Source organism: Centruroides sculpturatus, unplaced genomic scaffold (assembly GCF_000671375.1).
Source record: "Centruroides sculpturatus isolate CEXI.00-Female unplaced genomic scaffold, Cexi_2.0 scaffold215, whole genome shotgun sequence".
NCBI lineage: Eukaryota > Metazoa > Arthropoda > Arachnida > Scorpiones > Buthidae > Centruroides > Centruroides sculpturatus.
In genome coordinates this window covers 42,450-55,610 of record NW_019384381.1, presented here as the reverse complement: position 1 = coordinate 55,610, position 13,161 = coordinate 42,450, and the positions used below count along the sequence as shown (strand labels likewise).

Here is a 13,161-nt window from a genome sequence, read left to right as displayed (position 1 = left end):
TAGCCCGAACGGCCCCAGGCTTTCGCCCGTGCACGCTAAGTGACTTTCATTACAAGCATTTAGCTTTCCGAAGTCTATGACAACAATTGTTTGGCGTTGACGGGCGCGAATTTCGTGCCTATAAGCTGCCTCGACTTGTTCGATTATGTTATCAACTCAATTTCATATTTATTTTCACATTTTCACTTCGCGGTCCTTCTCTGTTCTTTTTCCGTTAGGTAGTAGGTCATTTCATTGTTATCCACATTTGATATCATCATTTATCACATACTGCCACGACGCTCTTGTCTGTCCGCTACAACTGTCAAGAATTAACGTGATTGGTGAAGCGTAGTGACAGTGGGCCAATAGAGAGCAGGATCCTTGCCATAATGCGGTTTGCGCGCCAATTTTCGTACGTGCGTTAATCGAGCCGAATAATTTGGCCGAATATTCGGCTATTCGGCCACGCTCTTGGCCGAATATTCGGTATTCGGCCTAAGGCCGAATATACTATTCGTTACAACACTAGTATTTATATCTTTATTTATTTCAAAAACTTAACTATAAATGAGCAATTATTTATTGTGACATCGTCACAATGCATGGCTGCAATTTTTAATCATATTTTTAATTAATTTAATTTAAAATTTATGCTCTCCACCTCAAATTAGTAGTAGCTTGCCCCTGTGCATCATACTTTTCCTTTAACAATAGAGTCATGGCAGTCATCTATCTAACACCTTTTAGGAGAAAATTTTTGAATTGAAATAATACAACTTCTGGTTTGCATTGGAATTTGTATATAGTTAATCAATGCCTCCTGCCCCTAATGTTTCTGTATCTGATCTTGTCTTTCATCTATCTAACTCTGTTCTTGAGATTAAGGAAAGACAGACAGGCAGGCAGACACGTGACAGTGGAAATTCATAAGTCTATAATTTTTTTTTCAAATTTTAGCCCAATAAATTTACTGATTTCACTAGATTTTAGACTGATATTTGAATAATTCAAACTAATTAATTTTGTCTAATGTAGGTGAAATGATTTGTTAAAACATTAGTCTAAATACAGACTGAAAAATCTGATATTTTAGTGATTGATTATTGAAAATTGGGTTTGGTTTATTGTTTATATAGAATTTATTTTTTCTATTTTTAATTATGTTTTAAAGAATGTTTTAATATCAGATAATTTGAACTTTTAATGAAAAACTGAAGTTTTTTTGAAATAATTTTTGTTTTTGTTTTGGTACCCTTAAACTATGAGAGCATGATATAAATAAATATTTTAGCCACATTCTCCTTAAATAATTTGGTAGGCATATTTTACTCAGAATATTTTCATACTGTTTTACACAGATATTTTGAATTATTCTGATTGCAGTTGGTTGTTTAGAATCATTCTATTTAAAACTTAATTGATATAAGAGAAATTTAGAAGGAAAATATAATTTTAAAAGTTTTGCAACATTTTTTTTGTAATATTCTTTCAAGTTGAAAAATTATATTTTTTCCAGAAAATTAATAATAAGGGGTTTTTATTCTACATATTAACATATTTGAATAATTTTAACTTTTTATTCAAACTGTTAATATGAAACTCATATTTTAAAATCATTTTTTTAAAAATAGTTTTTAACTATAACTTTTCTGTTTTCAAAATATTCATCACAGAAAATATACATAATATTTTATTAATAAAATATTATTTATAAGGTATTAGGAAATTCAAATTAATATAAATCTATATATATAATTAAGACGAGTTGATAATAATAAGCGCAGAGCCCAAACAGTTAGGAGTTGAAAGTTGAAATTCGGTACACAGTTAGGGTATGTCACGAAAACGCACACTAAGAAGGGATTTTTCGAAATTCCTTCCCACGGGGGAGAGAGACAAGATTAAGGCTTAACACTTCCATCAATAATGTAAGATTTAAGTAACAATAAAAGTGTTAAGTAACAATAGAAGTTTTAAGTAACAATAGAATTGTTAAGAGAAAGCGACGTGCAAGATGCAGATACATTTTTTTTTCGTTTCTGCGGGAAATCGAACATATTTTTAGAACCATCTAAAAATTCTCTAATTAGTCTGGAAACAAGGGGACCCAATTCTTGCATTCTGTGACTGTAACGTAATAATCTTAATCATAGTTATGGTTACTTTTGCTTGAGCATAGCCGGGCCTACCTGCTAGTTTTCATATATTTTAAAAAATTTTATATGTTTAGGTTTTTTTTATTAATCTCCATTATGGTAGCAGATATTTAATTAATATATGAATTATTACTAATCTGTTTTGACATTAATCTTTAGTGATTTTATGAAATTATAGAATTTTTAAATTTAAATTAAGTGAAAATATGATATAAAGTGAATTATCTTATGTAATACAAATCTTTAAATTTTTTGATTCTCTTTAAAACTGATATGTATGTTAATGACTTGAAGTGAATTTTTATTATTAAAGTAAGAAATGTAAAGCAATGAATTACTATCAGTTAAGTTAAGCAGTTTCATTTTTAGAGCAGTGTTTCCTAAACTTTTTTCATTCGTGACCCCATTTATTATGTGGATTTTTTTATGACTCCAGGCCTGGTATTAAATATAAGATAAAGACATACAAATATTGCCCATAACTACTTTATTTATTTGCAAGCAAAAGAATATACATAATTATATATAAAAACTGGTTTTAGGATTTGTTTTAAGTATACAAATATTAATGAAAGTAAAGTACACTTTAATGATAATGAATAAAATCTGATTGTTTCTTCAAATTAAACTGTTTCAGTTTAATTTTTGCAACTCCATTTGGTGTCATGACCCATAGTTTACAAAGCCCTGCTTTAGAGTGTAATAAGTAACTAGCATTGTTATAATCTGTAATGTTTCTTACATAGAGAACTGTAACCACGAACATTACAGATTATAATTTAGTTAAAAGATATGTTGAGTATTCAAGTGTATTTTCTTTATTATAAGAGCCAACAGTGTGCACTTGTAAAATGCATCTAGGATATAATAGGGGTCATATTTTAAATTGATAGTAGAATTTATATTTAGAGTTATTAAATTATTAATGATTAAATATTATGTGAATTTTTATATGCAATTTTATATATATTAGGTTTATCATCTGGCTGGTGTTAGAATACGAGATCTCTGTGATAGATTAAATATCCTTGATGAAGATCTTAGAAGGAAAATCTGGACTTGTTTTGAATATTCATTAATGCAATATACAGAATTAATGTGTGATCGTCATTTGGATCAGTTAATTATGTGTGCAATTTATGTAATTTGCAAGGTAGAACTACTTAATTAAATAATGTAATTTTAAGAAATAAAAAATTATAAATTTACATTTATTAATAATGAATGATTGTTCATAATTTTTTAAAATCATTTCATTTCTTAACTGGTATGACACCATTCTTGTGGTATTTGACATATTTTGCAAATACAACTAATTAATTATTTTATTAATTTTATTAAAAATATTAAACAAAACAAAACTTCTACTTTACTAGAACTTCTAAAAAATAAACAAATATGCCCTTTTTAACCTTCTTAATTAATTTTAAGAAAATTAACTAACCAAGTAATATAATAACAAAGATCAATGTTGTTCTGATTTTATAAACATTTATTTTATTTGTTTAAAATTTAAGATGATGAATTATATTATCAATAAGATTTTTTACATTAAAATATTTGGAGTTACACTTATTCTAAATTTTTCTTTAGGTTGTATTTTTTTTTCTTATAATGAGTTTATACAAAATAAAGAAATCAGTAAATTATAAAATGGCTTGTGTCTGATGATCTTGTGTTTCTTTCAATTATTATAATATTTAGAAGAATTTTTAAGTAATAAAATTTTTAATAAGAATTTCCAATAATAAAAATTTGTTTTTAGGTTACAAGAGAAGACAAAAGTTTTCAAGAAATAATGAAATGTTATCGGCTTCAACCTCAAGCTGCAAGTCATGTAAGTAAAATGTTAAATAAATAATGCAAAACTTAAATATAAATAATTAGAATATTTATGATAAGTATTTAAATCTTAAAATAATTTGTGATTATAAATATAATATATTTTAAGTATTACTGTCATTCTTATTTTTTTATAATAGTTTAGATGGTGATTGGATTTTATTTGCTGGAATGTAAGAGTTGTTAGATACATAGTAATCAGCAGTGTAGTCCTTTTATGAGTTCAAGCTGTTCTTAAATATTCTTTCACTTTATTAGCAAACCAAGATCTTCACAAATAACTCAATTGATGATTGATTGTGAAGTAGTCATTCTCTGAGACAATGGTTTTTTTCTTTGCCATTTTGGCCACCATTTGATCAGCTTAATCAAAAATTTCATTAAGAAACTTCAGACTATGAGGCGTTAAATAAAATTAGAAGAAATATTTTAATCTTGCAAGCGCTTTCAACGTAAATATGTATGTCGTCTTCAGGCAATTCAAAATCGAATAGAGAATTCGAATAGAACATTTAAATTTAAACATTAACAATTTTAGCCGTTTTTGGAATATTATTATAAATAAGATTTAAATTTTAGAAATAAATATTTAAAGTTGGTGCGCATGCGTTTTAAACAAATAAACACCGATTGGAATGGCTATTAATTATTTTGTAAATGCAAANTATGTATGTCGTCTTCAGGCAATTCAAAATCCAATAGAGAATTCGAACAGAACATTTAAATTTAAACATTAACAATTTTAGCCGTTTTTGGAATATAACTATTACAAATAATATTTAAATTTTAAAATTAAATATTTAAAATTGGTACGCATGCATTTTAAACAAACAAAGACCGATTGGAATGGCTATTAATTATTTTGTAAATGCAAAAAATTGGCGCATGTGCTCTTTAACATGTATAACATAAAAGCCAATTGGAATGGCTATTAAGAACAAGTAAATTTTAGATTTTGAATTAAAAACGTTTTGTAAATGCATATAAAATTTTGGCACGCATGCACCTTAACATACAGCATAGAAGCCGATCAGAATAGAGCCATAAGTGCAAGTTTACATTGAAATTTTAAATATAAAATCGTGACATAACTTAAAATACATAAAACATGTGTAACATATAAAAATAAAACGCACATAAAAAGACTGACACGTATGCACCTTGATTCATATAGGAGGTGTGGGAAAAGAGTGTAGAATTATTGTTGATTTTTTAAATGCCTATATAAATTAATCCAGACGTCCGGTAAGTCGAGGGTAGGGGAGTTGCACAGGGAGAGCAGTTTTATGAAGATGGCCTCCCAAATATACATCAAGCTCCCTTCATCACAGCGTTTGAGTATTGCCACTCGATTCCAAAGCGCTATGTGGTGTTGTTGTATCACCAATTTGGAAAGTTCCGTGTTGCAATTGCCAAGTGCCACCGAACATTGGTGTTCAGATATGCGAGCAGCCAGCATTCCGGTAGTCGCTCCTATATAATTGGTGCATAGTCCTGATATTGGATTTTGCAGGGGAACGGAATATACACCAGATTTTTCCAGGGTGGAAATGGCATCTCTCTCATTACATAAGATTCGTCGCAGACATGGTGTGGGCTATAGGTAAACGAAAACCATTCTGCCTAAAGATTTGGCAGATCCGGGCCGTGAAGTGTCCACAGTATGGGAGTGAGGGACGAAGTGTTGTCCAATCCCTTGGTCTGCATAATGTGGTGGCAGGGAAGAGAGACTGCATAACTCTATTTTTAATATGGATGTATTTGGAGGAACTAAATCCCGCCGCATACACCGCTGTGCGGACAGTCTCCAGTTCAGTATTGATAAGTTGTGTCGATGGTAGTAAGAATGCCCATCTGATCAAGGGAGCTGTGGCCGCATTAACATATTGCTGTGGTTGACAGGCTGTGGCCGGTATTATGGGTGGGATATTGCCAAATTTGTGATAAACGGAAAACTCCAAGCCTTCCTGGGATTTGTGAATGTGCAAGTCCAAGAAAGCGATTCTTCTCCCAACTTCCTTCTCCCAAGTGAAGTGTATAGAGGTATACATTTTTGATAAGTGATGTTCTAATACCCGGAAGGAGTCTTCCGTATCCTGCCACGCCAAAATAATATCATCTACGTATCTTAAATAAATTAAGGGGTAAGCTATAGTGAGAGGGGCTTTAAAAACACTGTGTTCAACGTGCCGCATGATAAGTTCTGCCAATACAGCTGACAGTGGTGAGCCCATCGGCACCCCCTGTTTCTGTAGATAAATTTTTCCATTGAAGCAGAAGTAATTGTGCTCTGTAACAAAGAGCAATGCTTTGCGAATACTGAACTGGAGGCTTTTTGATCCTTTATTCTTATATAAAGGATCAAAAAGCCTCCAGTTTATTCTTATATAATGGCAAAACTAAGTTTTGATTCAATTTTTCTGGAAAATTACCATTTTCAGAAGATTTATTTATCAGATGCGATAATGGTTGAGCTAGGATATCAGATATATATATNATCTCTCATTCCTCTTTCAATCTATACGTCTTAAATTCTGTCCCTTTCTGTTTTATTCTTGATAATTAGTTTTAAGTCTTAGATATATATGTATTTTGTCGCGATCGAAATTGTCGGTTGGATCTTGACTTTGTCGCGGGTTTTGTCTCAACATTCCTACCTGCGTGTGGGATTCTTTGTTCCTACGGGTAAGCCCAGTACCTAAAGGAGTGTCGGAATCAAAAGATCCTGTAGAACTTAAATTTAAAAGGAGTAACCAACCGATGAAAAATAAAGGTTTTTTTCCATTGTTTTATTCATATTCCCTTTTTGCTTTAACGACTCACCATTCGGTGACTACAAGCATACATAAGTATATTATCTTTTGATATATGATTAAACAGATCATTGATGTGTATATTGAAAAGCAGAGGACCTAGAATTGAACCTTGAGAAATACCTTTGTTCGGTTTAAAGAAACTAGAAATAGTTGCCCAATTTTCACGTAATAAGTACTGTTTGGCAAATATGACTTTAACCAACTTAGAGGAGTTCCTCTCAGACCAACAGTTTGCAATTTTTGTTTCAGAAGTTCCAGATTCAAGCTGTCAAATGCCCTTGAGAGGTCCACGAATACTGATATTACTATATTTGATTTGTCAAGTTGGGACGTTATTAATTGTTTTAAAGGCAACAGAGTGTCTACCGTCGAGAAACCTCATTTATAAGCATATTAATTACTGCGAATAATCTGAAATTTGTCTATAATGGTAGAAAATCTTTCGTAGAAAATCTCAAAAATTTTTGCCAAAACAGACACTATTATGATTGGACAGTAATTTTTTATTTCACTTTTTGATCCTTTATTCTTATATAATAGCAAAACTAAGTTTTGATTCAGTTTTTCTGGAGAATTACATTTTCAAAAGATTTATTTATCAGATGCGATAATGGTTGAGTTAGGATATCAAGTATATATTTTAAAATTTCAATATTTAATAAATTAATGTCTGGAGAACTGTTTTTCAAGCCGCCCATTATAGTGTTGTAGACCTCTAAAGCAGTTGTGTTTTCCAAAGAGAAAGTATTAGAAATACTGGCATTTTTCTATGTATTGCTTTGAGTTAATACTGCCGCAAACATCAGGTGCAAAACCATTCATAGATCTGTAATGCTCGGCAAAGATGTTACTAAATGTGTACTCATCATTAAGCATTTTCCCCTTGTAAATCAATTGATCTATTTTAACCTTGTTCTTTGTCTTGGTTACCTCAAAGGGTAACATTTTAATACTTTTCCAGAAATCAAAAAGGGGATTAACAGTAGAAAACAGTAAACTGTAGTAGTTTTTCTCTTCATTCTCAATATTTTTCCTTATTTGTTTATTCAATTCCTTATTATTTATATCCTTCAAGTATTTGTTTTGTTCTTCAAGGGTCATCCAATTTTTGTTCTTAACTATCTTAAATAAAGTTTTCTTCTATTTTATTAATATCAGTGTGTGATCAGATATAAAGTTCTTAAAGAATGCTTTCATGTTATTTCTATTTGTTTTTAAGTATTCTTTGTTTGAAACATATTTATCTATGAAAACAAGTAAGATAGTATATAAAAAGCCAGCTAATTGGTCAGTTGTCAAACTTTGAGTATAAAAATAATTCCAGGAAAAACATGACAACAGAGTATTTCGTAAACGGTAAATAGAGGAGTTATTGATTTTTCGATAGGTTGCTTTACTCTTTTTTTTTCCATATCAAGGTCTTTCTTGGGAGTAAAGATGATGATAGGCAGGTGGTCAGAAATCAAATTTTGATGTATTAAAAATTCACACACACTATCATTTGTTAGACCAAAGTCTATCAAAGAATGAGTGTTTTTCCATATCTAGTAGGTTGATTCAAATCAGCCAGAATAGTTAAATTTTCTGCAAAGCAAAGGTTTATCAATTCGGAGGTATCTGAAGAGTTGTTTTTAAATAGATCAATATTGAAATCCCCAATTATTTGTAATTTATATATTCCATATTTAGTTGATTTATAAAATAATATATCATTTATAACATTAAGGAAAATTCCATAGTTTGTAGATGGGGAACAATAGATTATTACCATCATCAGCTTACCAACAACTATCGTAACTACGTCTATATTCATCCTTTTGTAATTTATATTTTCCATATTTAGTTGATTTATAAAATAATATATCATTTATAACATTAAGGAAAATTCCATAGTTTATAGATGGAGAACAANTTATCAATTCGGAGGTATCTGAAGAGTTGTTTTTAAATAGATCAATATTGAAATCCCCAATTATTTGTAATTTATATATTCCATATTTAGTTGATTTATAAAATAATATATCATTTATAACGTTAAGGAAAATTCCATAGTTTGTAGATGGGGAACAATAGATTATTACCATCATCAGCTTACCAACAACTATCGTAGCTACATCTATATAGTTCCTTTAGAAAGTTACATCTGATACAATTTCGTAATTTTATTGTTATGTATATATATTACTATGTCTCCGTGCTGATTTGGTTTTCTTTCTATTTTTTGTTGTCGGTAATCTTTTATATTTAGTGGAGGATTTTCATCATTTGTCCAAGATAACTTATGATGATAAAGAATGTAATTGTAAAAGTGAAATCAAAGAACATTTTTTAGGCTTTATTCCTCTTACCGACACAACTGGCGCTGGTTTAACTGAAAAAATTTTGTATCAGTTAGATGAGATGTCTCTTTCATTAGAAAATTTTGTGTTGACAGGTATATAACAATGGAAGTAACATGAAAGGTAAGCACAGTGGTGTTCCAAAAAGGATTTTAGAAAAAATCTATGCACTTTCTTCATACCATGCAGTTCACATCCTAAATCTTGTGGTGAATGATGCTGCTAAATTCTGTCTGGCAGCTACATCCTTCTTCAACTTGATCCAAACTATTTATGTGTATTTTTCTGCTTCAACCTACTGTTGGGAAGTCCTATTGCATCATGTGCCTAATTTGACACTAAAACTACTGAGCAATACAAGATGGGAAAGTAGGATTGATGCATTGTGTCCATTGCATTATCAACTAGCTGATGTGCATGATGCACTCATTCATGAATATTTATGAAGATCAAACGTTGATTTGTTCATCAGGAAATCAAACGCAAATTCAGGCTCAGTCTATTGCTAAAAAAGTTGCAAATTTCAAGTTTATTGCTTCTCTTGTATGGTACAACATTTTGTTCAAAATTAATTTGACTAGCAAATTCCTTCAATCAAAAAAATTTGATCTTAACACTGCTACAAATGCTCTACTAAAAACAAAAACCTTTCTTACAGATTGTAGAAGTGATTTGGGTTTCAAGAAAATGCTGGTAGAAGCAAGAGAAATTTCAGAAGAAGCCAACATTTTCGCATCGTTTCATTAGAAACGGAGCCAGTTCGCCTAAGAAAAAAGAAAAGGCAGTTTAGTTATGAAGCGGAAGATACCTATTCATGACGAGCAAAAACAGTTCAAATATAATTTTTATTTTGCAGTGTTAGATACCACAATAAATTCATTTGACGAGAGATTTAATCAGATAAAAAATATAAATCATGTTTTTGGCTGTCTCTATAACATTCATGACATACAAAATAAAACTTCCAAAGCTGTTCTCGAACAATGTGTAAAATTAGAAGAGTCTCTAACTCACAAAGACTCTAAAGATATTGATGCAACTGATTTATGCAACAAATTACAAGCTATTGCTAGAAGAGTACCTAATAACCCTACGCCACAAGAAGTTTTAAATTATATTTGTGAAAAAGGACTTGTAGATATCATACCCAATTTAGTAACTGCATTAAGGGTGTTGCTAACACTTCCTGTGTCTGTGGCCAGTGGTGAGTGCAGTTTTTCTAAATTAAAACTTATTAAAACTTACCTGCATTCTACAATGACTCAAGAATGACTTATGGGGTTGTCAACTTTGTCGATAGAACGGGAAATAGCTGAAACAATTTATTTAAAAGAGATCATTTCCACTTTTGCAAAAACCAAGGCAAGGATAATGGAATTTGTGTAATTCTAATATACCTATCTGCTTCATATAAATAAAGCTTATAATAACATACTCGTATGTTTCGTTTTCCATTGGTTTATTGTACATGATTGTAAACTAGTAATTGAAACTTTTTAAGAGAGAAATTGTAAAAACGATGGAAAAATAATATCATTTTATAAAAAAAGTGTAACGATGTGTTGTTAGTGACAGCAGATTTTTTTATGAGAAAATATATTTACAGTGTTGCCTTGTATAATGTACTTAATCCATTCCAGGCGCACGTCCGTTAAGTGAATAGTCCGTTATACGAAACGCATTTTCCCATAGAAATACATGTTAAAACATATAATTCGTTCTGCAGCATAAAATAACCATACTGTACCATAAAAAAAAAAAAATGAAAATGGAGCAGTCACCAATTATGCCGGATAGTCAGATGTTGTGAGGAGGAGGTGGAGGAATGCTTTCTTCACACATTCATACAGATACAGACTTTTTACACATTGCAGCGGGTCTTTTTTTATTGTTTTTTAATCGGATTCAGATTCAGGAGAGGCTACCGGAGCTTGTAGGGTCAACTCCTCTTGTCCCATCCTTTGTTTTTTCCCTGCTGGCTTCTTGAAAAACATGTCCAAGGTAGTCTGTTTCTCTCTCTTGTTCACCACCTGTCGGAAATGACGGACAAGGGTGTCATTGTAGAGATCATTGATCCTGTTGGCCTCAGCTCTGTTTGGATAATGAGTGTTGGTAAACTCCTGAACCTCTCCCCATTTGACAAGGAAGTTTTTGTCAACTTTCACTCCTTCTGATGATTTCTTGCATTGTTTCAATTGAAATTACTTTTCTGTTTTTTTAGAAGCCATGATTTGCACAACACTTGAATAAATGTAAATACCCTGCACTGAGGTGATGTACTGTACATAATAAACAAGGGAGCAAGCCGAATCCCAATGGGAGCTCTGTACTTCAGATATACTAATAATATATTCTAATAATACTAATATATAATAAAAATAGCAGATTGTCATTGGCAATAGCAAAAGAGTGGAAACATCATTCGTATTTGTTCGAAGAAAGTCTGTTGTTTGCAGCCAGTCTATTGCTCGAGTCACGTAACGGCCAAACAGAAAGTCCGTTGTTCGCAGCGTTTGTTATATGAGGCACCACTGTATATAGGTATTATGCTGTTTTATTACGTATTTGAATAAAAATTAGATACTCTATTTTACATTGGTGTTTTATATTGTTGCAAATTTTTTTTAAATGGGACGACATCAAAGTCATTTGCCTAGGGGCTGAGTTTGCTCAGGCTGGCACTGAGTAGCAGATGTTGACATTGGTCTTCTTTTGTCTTTCTCTTTTTCAAAAGAAAGCATATCTCACTGAGTTTTTTGGTACTCTTCATTTGAGAGTTCTTGGAGTTCTTCTATCATCAGATCAGTTTCAGGTTCCATTATGAGCTCTAAAATGCTCTTTATTTCTCAGATGTGATTTTCATTACTCCATTAGCAGCTTGAGACTTCTTGATATGTCTTTCATAGCTAAGATTGTGCCTACTGTAGACTTATTCAAGCCATACTGCCTAGCAACATCAGACATCTTGTGCCCACTTTCTACCTTGTCTATTATCTCTTACTTGATTTTTACAGTGAGCACAGTTCTTGACACTCCTCTTTTTAGGCTCCATAATATTATTAGTTCCTTTTTTAAATAAAAAATACAGAAAAGCACTTACAAAAATTCAGAGAACAGAAATCAACTAGCCCAAAAAAATTATTTAAATGCAAGGCCTGGATGAAATTCAAAATTTGGTATTAAAACATTAATGGATATCTGATGGGACAATTAAACTTTCACCTTTCATAAATAAGCCCTGACACAAAACTTAACAAGTGCCCATTCGACTGTCTCGCAAATATTAATACTATAAAAAATTATTTGTCAGAAAGGTACAAAAAGCTGGAATTACAAAGGAAATTTTCAAAATTCGGAGGAATATTAATACTATCTGATCAGTATATGGTTGAGTGTTGATGTTGATGTCTCCTGTGCTCCGAAAGGTTTCAAATTGTTACCTGAAGACAAGGGAAAATCAATTGGTATTCATTATTTTTTGTCGCTTCTTTTTATGTTTGTTCAGTAAAGTGTTCATTATCCGAATTGTTCGCTATCCGATCATAAAAATCTTTTGTGAAAGTGTTCATTATTTGATTTGTTCGCTATCTGATCACCCACTGTATTATATAAATTTTATGGATTTGGGAAAGACCATGTCATTATTTGTGTGCTCTATTAATAAACTATCAAGATGTAAAACTTGCTTTATTTTGATGACTTAGTGATAATCTTTATTATAATAATATAACTTTCTGGAGTTGTTTCAATAAACATTAATATACAGGGTGGGCCAACGAAAACAAAACGGCAGAGTTATCGCAGGGATGCACAACCTTTTGTGAAGAAGGGCCAAATTAGGATTAAGTTTACTGACTGGGGGCCGGACCTCCAAGCGATTAATGCGATGGCTGAGATTGGATGCTGGCGGCAATCTTCTTGATGTCTAGTGTAATGGCAGATGTTGAAACAACCAGCTGAATTTCCAAATTCTCGTTGGTTAACCTGTTCCGTGTTTTGCACTTGTTTAAATTCATAAGCGAAAAC

General features: G+C 31.2%; 1 protein-coding gene across 1 annotated transcript in view; it reads left to right on the top strand.

Moving 5' to 3' along the window:
* Positions 1-2,890: 2,890 nt before the first annotated feature.
* Positions 2,891-13,161, top strand: part of LOC111617885 (retinoblastoma-like protein 2) — a gene marked incomplete at its 3' end in the record, with an annotated part of 43,496 nt that continues 33,225 nt past the window's right edge. The window contains exons 1-2 of the mRNA XM_023359234.1: positions 2,891-3,291; positions 3,904-3,975. Coding sequence (XP_023215002.1) covers positions 3,217-3,291; positions 3,904-3,975 — 147 coding nt within the window. The remainder of the gene's footprint in view (positions 3,292-3,903; positions 3,976-13,161) is intronic.